Raw genomic sequence first — 13696 nt, 5'->3', positions numbered from 1 at the left:
CCCATTATGTATCCAGAGCTGGCTTTTGACAAAAGGTGCCCATCCTAGTAGATTAATTAGGTCTTGAATTATTAAATTTTCTTGTTTTCAGCATTTTTATTATACTTTATACTATAGGGAGGATTTCTTAAAGTAATTATTGCCTAAATCTAATATATAAATCCAAACATTTGTGTTTGGTTACTACAACATGACGCAAGAACTAGCCAACCAACTGCTTTCAAATTTTCAGGATATATTTTTTTATCCCAGATGTTTTAAGCCACAGATGATAAATTGAGGGCCTAGCCTACTGGGGGATGAAGTTGTGAACTAAAGATATTCATAAAAGTAACAAAAATTAATCCTTTTACTCCATTATATTTCTGTCACCATGAAAGCAGAAGTATAATGAAGTAAAATGACTAATCCAGTTTTCTTTAATGAATATCTGTAAAATATTTAATATTCAAACTAATATAATTACTACTATTCTCTTTTTTAATCACGTTTTTTTCAAATATTTGTAAAGTCTGTATATTTCCTTCTTCATAGTTTCCTCTTCTCTTTTCTGTTTTTGTAAATATGTCCTTTTAATTATTCATTTTCCATCTTCTTCTTTCCATGAAGGTTTTTCAATCTTTGACATTATGCCCTTTAAGAAGAGAACGAATCTAGGATGATCATGAAGTGCTGCAAAACATAGCTGGGTCTCATGAGAACAAGAAACCAAAGAAAGAGATGAGCATCTGTAGGTTGAACGAGCATATAAATATGAATGTTTCTCACAACCATGTGAGGGTAATAAATGTGTTTGGGAGTCCAGTGGGTGAAGCCCCCCGACTGCTCTGACTGGCTAATAAATAAAATTAAAATTATGAAACAGCACTAAAAAACATTTTGTTTAATCTATTTAACATAAGAAAATATTGTACTGGTGTTGTCGAATTATACAAATATGTTTAGTTTACTAAATCACCAGTTTGTTACTTGGTTTTGCCACCTACTATATATAAATATAATGTTTGACTTAATTTGTAATTATATGGATACAATTACCAAAAGAATGTTTTTTTATGAAAATTAACTGTTTTTGTACTTACAGTTTTCTTGAAGATAAAAAATATCCCAACTGCCAAAATAGTTTAAAAAAAGAATACACTTACAATGTGATTTTTTTTTCTTAAAGAGTAGAGTAGTAAGCATAACAGAAAATCTGTTAAACATAAAAATTAATACTGAATAAAACTACATTATTAAGCAACATTATATTTCCTGTATGAAAGGAATAAAACTTAAATAACCATTACAAAGTCTTGTAAAAATATCCAAATCAGGAATGCTGCTGGTTGATAACATTATGAAACTTATAATTAAATGTTCAAAGATACAAAACAATTAAATATAAAATCATTGAAATAAGAAAACTTACCTGCATTAATAATTTTTCCTGGATTTCTACACCTGGTGATAATTGATAACAATGATCCAAAGTAAAAGACCTAATATTATCTCTTACATCATTTAAAAGGAACCCAGTTCTTTCAGATTTGTCACCGTTGGCGATAGCAGCAACTTCTTCTGGGTTTAGAACACTGATGATTCTCCCTAGTAATTGAGCTGCACTTAATCGAACCCATTCATGAGGATGAGCTAACATTTTTTGCGAATTCACTATATAAAAATAAAAAATTAAATCATAAAAATTTACATATAATTAGGATTTATTAATAACTTCTTTACTTTAAATTCTTTACCTAAATCACATTCTCTGAAGTCACACTGACCATACAATTAATAACTCTCTGGAACAAAATATTAATCTGTCTTCCCGTGAACAATCTTAATCGTCAGTCATTCTGAATGGTTGCAAATTTTTCATGTACAATTTAACAATAAATGGGGTACCCATGGAAGTTCCTTACCTTCTTCATAGAATAGGGCAAGAATTTCTTTAAGAGAATAAATTTTTACCCCACAACAGAAGGAAGGTAATCTGTTTGAGAGTTTTGTATAATCAGCAGTCATGCCCATTGACTGCTGATTATACAGCATATACAGCATACAGGGGGGGGGGGCGCTAAAATATAATGCACAGTTGCTCATAATTTGTAAAAGATAGATAAAACAAATAACGCAAAAAGGTACATTTTATCTGCTACAAAAATGTATTTATTTTTCAACAAAGTTACCATTTATGGCTATACATTTCTTTCAATGGTGAACCAATTTTCTCTTTCTGTCAATGAAGAATGCTGACAGTCATTCCTCGATCCATGACCTTACTGCATTCTTCAAAATTCATCATCAGTGGTGAAATGAATACCCTTCTTATTATCGTTTCTTTAACTGCGGAAAGAAGTGAAAATTATAGGGCGCCTCTGGTGAGTATGGTTGTTGTAGAATAGGTTCAAATTTTAACTTTAAAAGAGTTCATCAGTTACATGCATTGTGTGGCCAAGCATTATCATGTTGCAAAATTATCAACTTCATGGTTTGTCAAATGCCACACACAGTCTCCTAAGGTGTTTTAATGTCTCTATTTATTGTACAGAGTTTACAGGCAATCTGGATTTCAGACAGTCAGTCATGTACACATGTTTGGAATCCCAGAACATTAAGAGAATTTTATTTGCAGAAGGTTTTGAAATTTTTTGATTGTGGTGAACCACAAAGCCAGTATTCCATACTCTGGCATTTTTCTTCTTGTAAGTAATGGCGTAGACAAGTTTCATCTTCTGTCATAATGTTGATAAGAAAGTCATCATCCTGGTCATGATAATGTTTCAGAAACTGTTCACAACATTCCTTTCGTTGTATTTTGTTCTTTTTTATGAGTTTGCGATGCACCCACCACAAATAGATTTTATGGTAGACCAGTTGGCAATAATATATCCTACTCGTTCTTTCAATAAACCTATCTGGGTGGTGATACACTGTCTGATTCTATGATCATTTTGAATCGATTCATCCACCTCCTTTTGGTGCTTCTTATCAGTCACAGAAACTACTTGATCACTGCAGGATTCATCCTCAGTATTACTTTTACCCGCTTCTGATGTATAAAATTTTATTGCTCACCTACTCATAGGTAGGTCATCATCAAAATGATGACTTTCGTCATCATTTTAACAACATAAACAACTTTTATATGATGAATGTCACTTGCATTCACTTTTTCCACAGTTAAAGATTCAATCAATTCTTGTTGTCTTAGGTGGATTGACTCCAAAACAATGGTGACTGACAAAAAATGAGAATGGGCTTGAATCAACGAGTTTTGAAATATTAGCAGCAAGGATATGAAACTAAAAGATGGCAGCACCTATCCACTTTTTAGGACATTTTGTTCTCCTGTTACATGCCAGTGTGCACTACATTTCAGCCATCCTATATATATGAGTTTGTTTATGTCAAAATTCACAGTAAAATGCAAAAAAATACAAGGTTTTCAGAATTTATTACTGTTCCTCAGACTTACTTCTGAAAAATAATATTCTTAAAACATATACCTAACTGTATAAAGAATTACAAAACACAATACTTCTAAATTAGTTCACTTTAAGAATTTCTGGGGATAAGACAACTGAGATATCTCTATTTGTCTACATACCCTGATTAAAACAAATAGCTTTATCATCAGGTGTGTCTTGTCTTGTCCAGAGTAGGTTCATTGAAAATTGTGTTAAATAAAACATTAATTTAATTCTCAAAATTTAAATGCCCCTTTGCTTAGGAAGGACAATATATAATGTGCAGTGGTTAGAAGATAATGGTCAAACCAAACAGTAAAACTGTACACCTAAAGGTGTAATCCTTCCACTCTAATTTAAAAATAATATTCAAATCCTTCCTAAACAATTTCATACTGAAAGAATCTCAATACAATTAATACTTCTGTTTTAGGTTTTAAAAATCTATTATTTTTTTATGAAACTGCATTTTAAATCACAGTTTAGAATACATACCAGCAATTGTTTCAATATTTTTTGCATATGCAGAATTTGTTAACATTTTTGGACAATGTGTGGTGAGTTTAACAAGCATGAGTAATAACTGATATAAATGATGATCTTGCATTGTACTGGCAATTGATTCTTGGTCATTATCTTGTTGTAATCTCACATACATCCCAGGTTGATTTTCTTTAAAACCATCATAAAATTGTTGAAGTATTATGGGTAGAAGGGCTGGTAAATTATTTTCAAAGTTCTCTTGTTCAATCGTGACAAAAATACCACACAACTGTGCTGCGAGCCTCCTATGAGATACCTATGGACCATTAAAATAAAAATTTATAATACAATATAATAAATTAATCATTAAAAAAATGCTAAAGTTGGATGATATACATGACTTGATAACAGGTATTCAGTAAAATACAAGCTAAACTGTATGCAGTGAAGGAATTAACGCGTTATCAATAAGATTCCATTTATCCAATAAATCTTTGTTAAATTTGGTAATTTTTATAAAAAAAAAACATTTCTACACCATAGTGCTATGGAGAAGCCTTAATATTATGTGATGAATTAATTATTATAAAAGAAATAATACTGTTGTATTCCTCCTAAAAAGGATATTGCTGGAATCTATAATCAGTTTTACGTAAAAAAGATGTAATAGTACAAGGTGGCTGGCTGGCTAATTAATCATTCTTAATGCACTGGAATTATTACCAGTTAGAAAAGCAAATTTTTTTTTAATACAGTTCTTGGAAATTTCTATTTTATCAAAGTATCTCTCTTATCAAGCACCCCAGGTATACTTATAGAAGCATTCGTGATATAATGATTTTAAGATCAACTGAATAATTGTTTTTATTATATGTGATAAATGATTATACTGTAATAAATGTTTTGGAAAAAGTTTGAATTACACTTGTATGACTGTATGGAAGGTTCTCCAGTGTAGTCTAGAATGCAATTTTTTCTTGAGTTTGAGCAGCGCTCTGTGGCCGAGCGTTGTTGTGAAGCAGAATGAAATCTCGGATTGGAAATTGATGTCTTTCTTGACGATATGTGAGTTTTGCTTTATCTAAAAGTTTGTATGCAGAATTCACTGTACGATGTTCACGGAAATCAGCATGCAACATGCCTGAAAGGCTTCGATGTTCTCTCTCTCTCTCATATAATGTTAATACTTTTGTCGCCTTCATACTCTTATAAACGTTGTAGTATTTCTCTGTTGAAATATTCTCTAGTTCTACTCGTCAGTGTTTCGTGATTTCACCGATCTCTATGTTTTGTTTTACCTCGTTTCTTTGTTAAGTTATTCTTCAAATTCACTATATTACGTCTCTGTGGAAAGTGTTTCAATCACTACATACTGCCAATTCTATCGACGCCGAATCTTCTCGAGCTGCTGATTACATTTTCATCGATGTAGAATCTCTCCCAACTCGTTGCTACATATTTGAGACGCCACGTCTCACCCCTGTATTCCTGATACACCACTGCGGACTACGCCCAGGATTACTGTATGTATTCATTTACCTTCATTCACGAGTTCGTCTCTTGCTAATATTTGTGTGCTACAGGCAAATTCAATTTTCATTATTTATTATGTTAAACAGTTATTTTATCATTAAAATTTGTGGAACATTCAGTTCATCGTACCTTATGCATTTCACTTTCAAGTTTAGTTTACAAAAACCATTTACTCACTTAAGTACAGTCACGACAGGTGACTTATATAAGGTTGTGTCATTGTTCAGCTGCAACCTATTTTACGTGCCTTATTATTGCAATTTGTTGTCATGATAATTAACTCTATAATTTAATCTTGTAACTTTTTAATTGCCGAGATTAATCCTTTTCTACTCTTGAACTGTATTCATAATACTTCTTGTAAATTAACCTAAAGCAAGTTACTCCTGATGTGCAGTTATGTTTTAAGACTTTGTAATTTTATATTTCCAAGAATGCTTATTTACCAAAATGAACTCTATTTATATTATTATTTACTTTATTGTGATTATATTGTAATTAACTCTTTTTTATACTGAAATTATTGTAATTTATTTTTCTAAGTTAATGACATCTGTTCATTGCTAATTTTTCAATATTACAGCATATGTCAGTAATGTAATAGTTTTCCAGTCAGACTATGTTTATTAATGTTTTGTTTTTCTAAGTATATAGTTGAAAATAAGGTGTTTTATGTTCTCTTGTTTTCAGACTTTGTTACATTGTGTATTTGAAAAATGTATATTCATGTATTTTTTCATTTAACATCATTGTTCATATGTTGATTCAGCTGATATTTTAAGTATCATTAAGTCATGTTAATTCATAATTTCTTTTTATGTTTTAAGGTTATGATTTTAACATTCATTTTGTTTTATTTCCAATTAAAGTCCAATTTCTTTTGGCAAATACGAGCTGTGTGTTTTTTGTTAACTTTACCCAACAAATGAATTAAATGTTGATGTAATTGCAAGTTAACTGAATATAAGCCACAATTTGGCATTTTCAATCGTCCATGATTCTTCAACTTTTGGTCACTGGGTGCCACATCAATAAATAAATATCCATAAAAAGAAACATTTAAAAATTTTGCAGATGATTTCAAAACATTATAAAATGAAAGATACTCATTTTGAAGCAGATATTAATCGTTGATGAGATGTGGGTCTGCCGTTGAATTCAAATGTAAGTGACAAAATTCTATCATCCTTCATCTTCTATTGCAAAAAAAATTCAAAACTTACATGTCTCTAAGAAAGTTGATGATGATTTTGTGGGATATATTCTTAAAAAAATAACAATATTTACTTCTACCAAATCAGACGACAGAATTGTTTTAGTGTAACTTACTTTGGCGTATGAGAAAGAGCCTAATTATGCTTCAATTGTGATTTTTAATAAATTACCAAATCATTTAAAAAATCGTTCCACCAATTTATTTAAAATGCAATTAAAATATTTTCTTTTATAAGAACAATATTGTTGTATAAATTAATTTTTAATGATAGTTTTTTTTTAAAAAACCCTGTATTTTCAACATCCTGTTCAACTGGTACATAAATAAGTGGTCAAATAATTTTCAATAACGCCTTCTAAACTGTGAATGAATTATTTGGTAGTTATTTTTTTTTTTAATTTAATAACTTAATGTACTTAATATATTTACTTCAAAATTATTTCATGTGTTTATATTTTAAATAATTAATATGCACTTTAATCACATCAATTTTTATCTTATAATTAATTTTACACATTCCTGATATTATTTATTATACAATGTACTGATCAGAATAAACAATTTCTTTATTTATTTTATAAAATCCTGTTTTTATTCAGTTCATACCTAAAGGAGAAACAATTATAAATGATAACTTCTGTGACTTACTGTTACAATGAAGGCAAAAAAATCAAGTTTGATATGCATAGGACCCCGAGCAATTTTTTTTCTACTGAAAGAACAGCTATGAGATTATCATTTTCGTTCTGATGAAGAGATCACAGAACCAGTAGAAAAATGGCTTGGCTATCAATCCAAGTAGTTTTTTCCAGTAAGGAATTCAAAAGCTTATTAAAAATTGGGCAGAAGTATAATTGGACCTATGTTAAAAAATAAGCTTATTTTCATTCAAGCTTATTAAGTGAAAACAAAAATAATGGGTGTTTAAATAACACTTTTGTTTCAAGTTAGCCTTTGATGAGCTGATGCTCACTAATATAATTGTTTAATTGAAAAGATTTGAGAAAACTGACGCTTCACCATGTCATACTGGTTTTTGATATTTCATGATTTTTTATTTATGAAGTTTTGACTGAAAATTATGCTATAAAAAAGTGGTGTCAGATGGTGCCAAAAATGTTAACCAACACATACAAGGGAAAAATTCTTCCTGTAGTACATGAATTTTTGTGATGGTAAAAAGTGATGAACTGTGTGATCACATTATTACTGTAGATGAGACCTGGATTTTTTTCAAACATTATATCAAAGCAGCAGTCAAGGCGATACATATCCAAATACAATACATCATATTCAAAATCAAAGAAGTTCAAACAAGAATGCTAGGAAAAAAATCTTTTGGCTTCTGTTTTTTGGGACAAAAAGGATGTTTTACTGGTCAGATTTGTGATTGCAAAACTTGAAAGCTGATACATACAGTGAAACATCGAAATAAAATCTTAGAAGAGTTACGAAAAGTTAAGAGTGTCCCATGAAGAAACTTTCAGGACATGTTCTAATAATGAAAAAGTTCATATAAACAAACATAGGTCTGAAATGCTTTGTTTTCGAGTTATGGCTAGTGAAAGATTATGCCCAGATTTCCTCTTCTAATAAAAAGAAGCCCTACTGTAATTTTTGGGACCCAAATTAAGGAGTAAAGTTGGTGGTTTCATGTGGCTAATTCTGAGCTGGTAAACAGGATAAAATAGGTCCCAGAACTATAACTTTAGTAACTTTTAAGATATCCGATGTAAAACGCAAAATTTGGTGTCAAAAGAACAAGTTTTTTTTAGGTTTGTAGTACAATAACTTTGTTAAATGACTAATAAATGCAAAAGATTTAGTAACAAAACTTGTAGGGTTTTTTACTGAAGCAAAATGGATGAAAAATGGACAGAAAATTGTATTATTCTTTCTGTAATAAACATTCTTTTTAAAAACAAAAATGCTAATTATTGAAAATAATTTTAAAAGAAATACAAAATTTATAAAACAATATTTTAGCTGTGACTATTCAATAATTTACACAAGTAAAAGAAAATAATTGTGTAAAAAAAACAAATTCTAATGTACAATTGTAATATAATTACAATACAATTGCAATTGTATTACTTTAGAAATATTAAAATAAATTTTATTGTATAGATTGGCAATACTAACAACTGCTCAACAATGAAAATTGTGTACTTCGTTTTAATCTGTTGTCATAAATTATAATACAGATAAAGGAAGTGTATTGTTATCATATCATAGTGTTAAAATACCATTTCAGGTTTGTAACGAGGAATATGACGATATAATTTTTGTTTATGGATTCCATAATGGAAATTCTTAAACTGCTCGACGAGAATATCAGGAAAGATTTCCTGGAAGGCAAATTCCAAGTACAAAAACTTTTTCTTTGGAATATCAGCATTTATGAATGAAAAGGTAATTTTGAAGGTATTTTGTTTTCTGCTGAACGCCAAGTAAATCATCATTTGATTCAGCATATTCAATATAGCTCAGGCACTAATACTAGGCAAATTTCATATTGCACTATTTTGTCAAAAAACAATGCGGCACATCCTACAAAAAGAAAATATTTATCCTTTCTGCCTGCAGAAGGTTCAAAATTTGTGGCCAATAGATTACCCCCAGTGGTAAAACTTCTATCATTGGCTTCTAGACAATGCTGATAAGGTAAACTCAATATTATTTACTGATGAAGCCACTTTTATGAGAAACAGATTCACCAATTCTAAAAATACTCATTTATGGAGCAAAGACAATCCACATGGTACTGTGGAAATTAGTTTCCAAAATAGATTTCCACACATTTAGATTTAAATCACAAATAGCAATCAGGGGGAGTAAAGTTCATTTTTATTTATAAATAATCTTAACAAGAACATAAAAAAAATTGTTTTTTAAATATATACATACTGTTTTATCCTTCATCCAAAGTAGAACAATATCAAAAAGATTATTCTTTTCATTTTTATTAACATGTTGTAAAAGAGATGTAATTATTTCAGCAGCTTTTTGACGACATTCTGGGACATCATCATTCACAAGTCGTACAGCAATAGTAACAAATAATAGACCACTATGTTCTTTTAATCTATTCTGTAAAAAAGTAAAACAAAAATACATTGTACAGTGAGTGACTACAATTTGGAGTGCAATTATAGAATACTTTATAAAAATACTAGCTGGTCTGGTTCCAGTCTACCCAGAAGGCTCCACCTCCTGGACTCCTATTGTGTTCATTATACTTAGGCTTATGAGAATAATTTTGATAAATAACAATTAAAATCTGTTCAATTTATAAAAACTATCAGTGTATTGCAATTTTTTCAGAGTAACATTTTGGTCAACACAGGACTCAAAAGATCTCTTGAGTGATCAGAGTTTCAGAACGGTTGCCCCAATCTTAAAAATAATAGCAAGTAACCAGAGGCAGGTGCAGCCAGTTGTGTTGCACAACTAGTAACAGTGGCAGTGGTTAGTTAGCTGCTGCGCCATACACTGTTGCACATTTAAAGCTAATTTTCTCGACAACCAAAAGAGATATTGAAAACGATAAAAAGAGATCTATTAAAGACATTTTTTTTGTAGAAAATTTATCTCAAATTATACAAGCAGTTTCGGAATTTGACTGATCAGTTGAGTATCAGCAAGGAATATAACATGGTTGTTACCATAAGCCATTAAAATGGTCACCACCTTGAAAGAGTGAAACGTTCTTAATGGCAATAGTCCTATATTCTTCCAAGGTATGTTCATGAATAAATTTCAGCTCAATTGGTTAACCCAATCTAGGTCTATTGACAATCTAGGTCTATTGGTCTAGTGACAAACTCATCATCAAAAATCAGCTGTTTTCAAAGTCAAGAGTTCTAACGTTCAAATCCTAGTAAAGGCAATTACTTCTGTACGGATCTGAATATTAGACAATGAATACCGATGTTCTTTGGTGGTTGAGTTTCAATTAACCAAACATCTCAGGAATGTGTGAGCTGAGACTGTATAAAACTACACTTCATTTACATTAATACATATCATCCTCATTCATCCTCTGAAGTAATACCTTACAGTGGTTCTAGAGGCTAAACAGAAAAAGAGATAAGAGGTCTATTGGTTGAGTAGTGTTTGTATGAAAGAATAACAGATTCACAGAAACCACTACATTTAATTTTACAAATAAGATCATATAGACAAATAATTATAATTAACAGACTATCAACGATAAAAGTAATAACAAATAAATAAATAAATAAAAAAACATATATAATAAATAGTAAATGCACATTTAAGAAGAGTACCTCAGGTAAAGATTTAACAAGTGTGAGAAGCATTTCCAAAGCTGATTCTCTACCAGTTTGCAAATCATAGTCTACTTGTGTCAGGTAAAAATTTAAGTGCTTTGAAAATTTTTTACCAAGCTGATATTCTGATAGAAACTGTAGCACAATCTGAAAAGATATTAAATTGTACCATAAAAATAAATGAAAACAGTTTCATAAGTAAAGATAACAAACAGTATAGAATAATAACGTAAGTAAAAATAACATACTGTAAATAAATAATTAACAAAAGTAAAAAAATCACAAGAAAATCAGCAACTGCAATTCTTATTAACAGACATTTTCAGCTTGTGGAATAACCAGTAATCACTGGGAGTAATATCAGGAGAGTAAGATTATGGATGAACCTGAGGAACCAGATCCAAGAAATGGAGTTTCCAGTTTTTGGAACCATAAAAAATCAAGATTTCTGAGCTTGTCCAAATCTTATATTTTAGAAAATAATGCAATATGTTCATTATATACTTTTAAATGAATAAACGAATGAAAAAATTACGATAAACATAAAATTGTGGAAAAAGAACACTTAAAAAACAGTTGCATCAAAATTTTAATTCGTTTTGTAAAATATTCTGCAAAACTTATCAGATTTTTATTGTAAAAGCTTTTTCAGTTATTAAATGAGAAGTCATAAAATTAATTTTTTTTTGTAAAAATATACCTTTTCTTTATTTTGAATATTTTTGTTTATGTAGTAAAACAAAAAAATTCTAATGTTCAGAATAATGTAATAGAAATCGAAACAGAATTTTAAGACATACACACATGCTATATATGCTTAAAATGAAGATTTCTTTTGTTACATAAAATCAGAGAAGTTAAAATATCCAATCACAAAAAGGTGTCAGTGTTAATAGACAAAAATAATAATGAATGGCTTCTGCATGGTGACAATTTAATCACCAGCATTCTTCTTTTCTTCAACTGTGATCCACTGACATTTAAACAGATTCTTTTTCTTACAAAAGAAAATAAAGTAACACTGTAATAAGAGAATGATTTTCATCCTTATCAATAAGGAAAGTTTAACAAATTCATGTCTGGTGTACTATATTTTGGAATTTTTTAGCAGATTATGTTTTTCTAGATTTTAAAGCTTGTCTTTAAAGCAGTTGTCAAAGTCTTTAGGCCATGATTAATAATAAATTAAAATAAGAAAAAATTGCAATGTGATTTGGCAAATCTGAGGCTGGAGGAGGACAGTCATCTGATTTTTGACAGAAAACTGACAAAGCTGAGTGAACAGGTGCATTGTTGTGGTGAAGGAACCATTGAGTTTTCTTGCCACAACTCTGGTCTCATTTATGGATTTCTTCAAGTAACCGTTGTAAAACGCCCTGATAGTATGCACGGTTCACCGTTTCATCTTGAGGCAAGAATTCAAAATGCACAATTCCATTAAAATTTAAAAAAACACAGAGCATCACTTTGACATCACATCAAGTTTGCCAATCCATTGTGATGATTGAACATTTGTCTTGATGTTGTAACATAAACCCAACCTTTGCCTCTTGTTATGATCCTTTGCATGAATGTTTCATTGTCATTGGCTTGTTCAAGAAGTTGCCGTCAAACATGCACTTGATGTTTTTCTGCTGTTCTGTCATTAAATGAGGAACAAACTGCTGCAACTCTATGTATGTTCAATTTTTTAGTCAAAATGTCATGGCATGACCCAATTGAGATGCTAACTTCTTGTGCAAGTTCTCTGACAGTCAATCAGCGATTTGCACATATCAGATCGTCAATTTTCTGAAAAAATCAAAACACTGGTGTCATCAGTTGGAAGTTGACAGCCTTCCTGGTCAAGGGACTGATGACTACTTTTAAAACTGACTGATGACCACTTGACCTTCCAACCTGACGACCTTCCAACTGACTGATGACCACTTTTAAGTTGTGAAAACCATTCGTAACATTCTGCATGACCCAGAGCAACATCTCCATAAACTTTTTCAAAAGTTTAAATGTTTCTGTGAAAGTTTTCCCCAGTTTCAGGAAAAAATTTCTGTTGTATTGCTGTTCATGAAAATCGCACATTACAAAAATCACTAACACTTAAACAACAAATTTGTTACACTCAAATAACAATTACACAAAAACAACAAAACGAGAATCAACAATCCATGAACTTGTGGTTACAGAGGAGGTTATGTGGAATACAATGCTTACAACTGCATATCACTAGATATGCAGTAAAATGTAATTAGGTATGTAATTAAAAATGTTTGGTTATTTTCTGAACAGACCTCATATTACATGTAGATCAGAAAGTAGTTCTGTGACAAATTTTTTTTACAAGTTTAAGTCTAAAATATGAAATTTTGAAAGCTATTAAAAAACTAGTCACTATCAAAAGTGGACCAGACTGGAGGTTTAGTAAATTTAAATAATGTTCAAGCATTTCAAATGCTTGAAAATTTATGGAGAGGAGTTCCTGATTAGCTTAGGTTGTGTGTTTGTGATAAATTAAAACTACTTGATCTTAGGGCAGTTAGAGGTCAAATTCATTGCTATTACATTAACAGTATTGAAGTGGTATGAGTCCTTTATGGTTTTTGTCTAAATTTAGACACAAAGGATGAACAGGTTTTGCTTTGCAGTCAATAGGAATTAACACGAATAATAGGCTTCTTCAGTTAACTAAAATGAGGGACTGGATTCATGCTTCCATTGAAATG

At 30.3% G+C, this 13696-nt stretch overlaps 1 protein-coding gene across 1 annotated transcript in view; it reads right to left on the bottom strand.

Moving 5' to 3' along the window:
* The window catches only part of LOC142329325 (small subunit processome component 20 homolog), a 103927-nt gene that overhangs the window by 11498 nt on the left and 78733 nt on the right, over window positions 1-13696 (bottom strand). The window contains exons 30-33 of the mRNA XM_075373808.1: window positions 10974-11123; window positions 9592-9774; window positions 3948-4251; window positions 1412-1653 (exon numbers count right to left, since the gene is read on the bottom strand). Of these exons, the coding sequence (XP_075229923.1) occupies window positions 1412-1653; window positions 3948-4251; window positions 9592-9774; window positions 10974-11123 (879 nt within the window). The remainder of the gene's footprint in view (window positions 1-1411; window positions 1654-3947; window positions 4252-9591; window positions 9775-10973; window positions 11124-13696) is intronic.

This window comes from Lycorma delicatula, chromosome 8 (assembly GCF_047948215.1).
Source record: "Lycorma delicatula isolate Av1 chromosome 8, ASM4794821v1, whole genome shotgun sequence".
Taxonomy (NCBI): Eukaryota; Metazoa; Arthropoda; class Insecta; order Hemiptera; family Fulgoridae; genus Lycorma; species Lycorma delicatula.
Note: the sequence above shows the minus strand (reverse complement) of the source record. Positions and strands in the feature narration are given on the sequence as shown.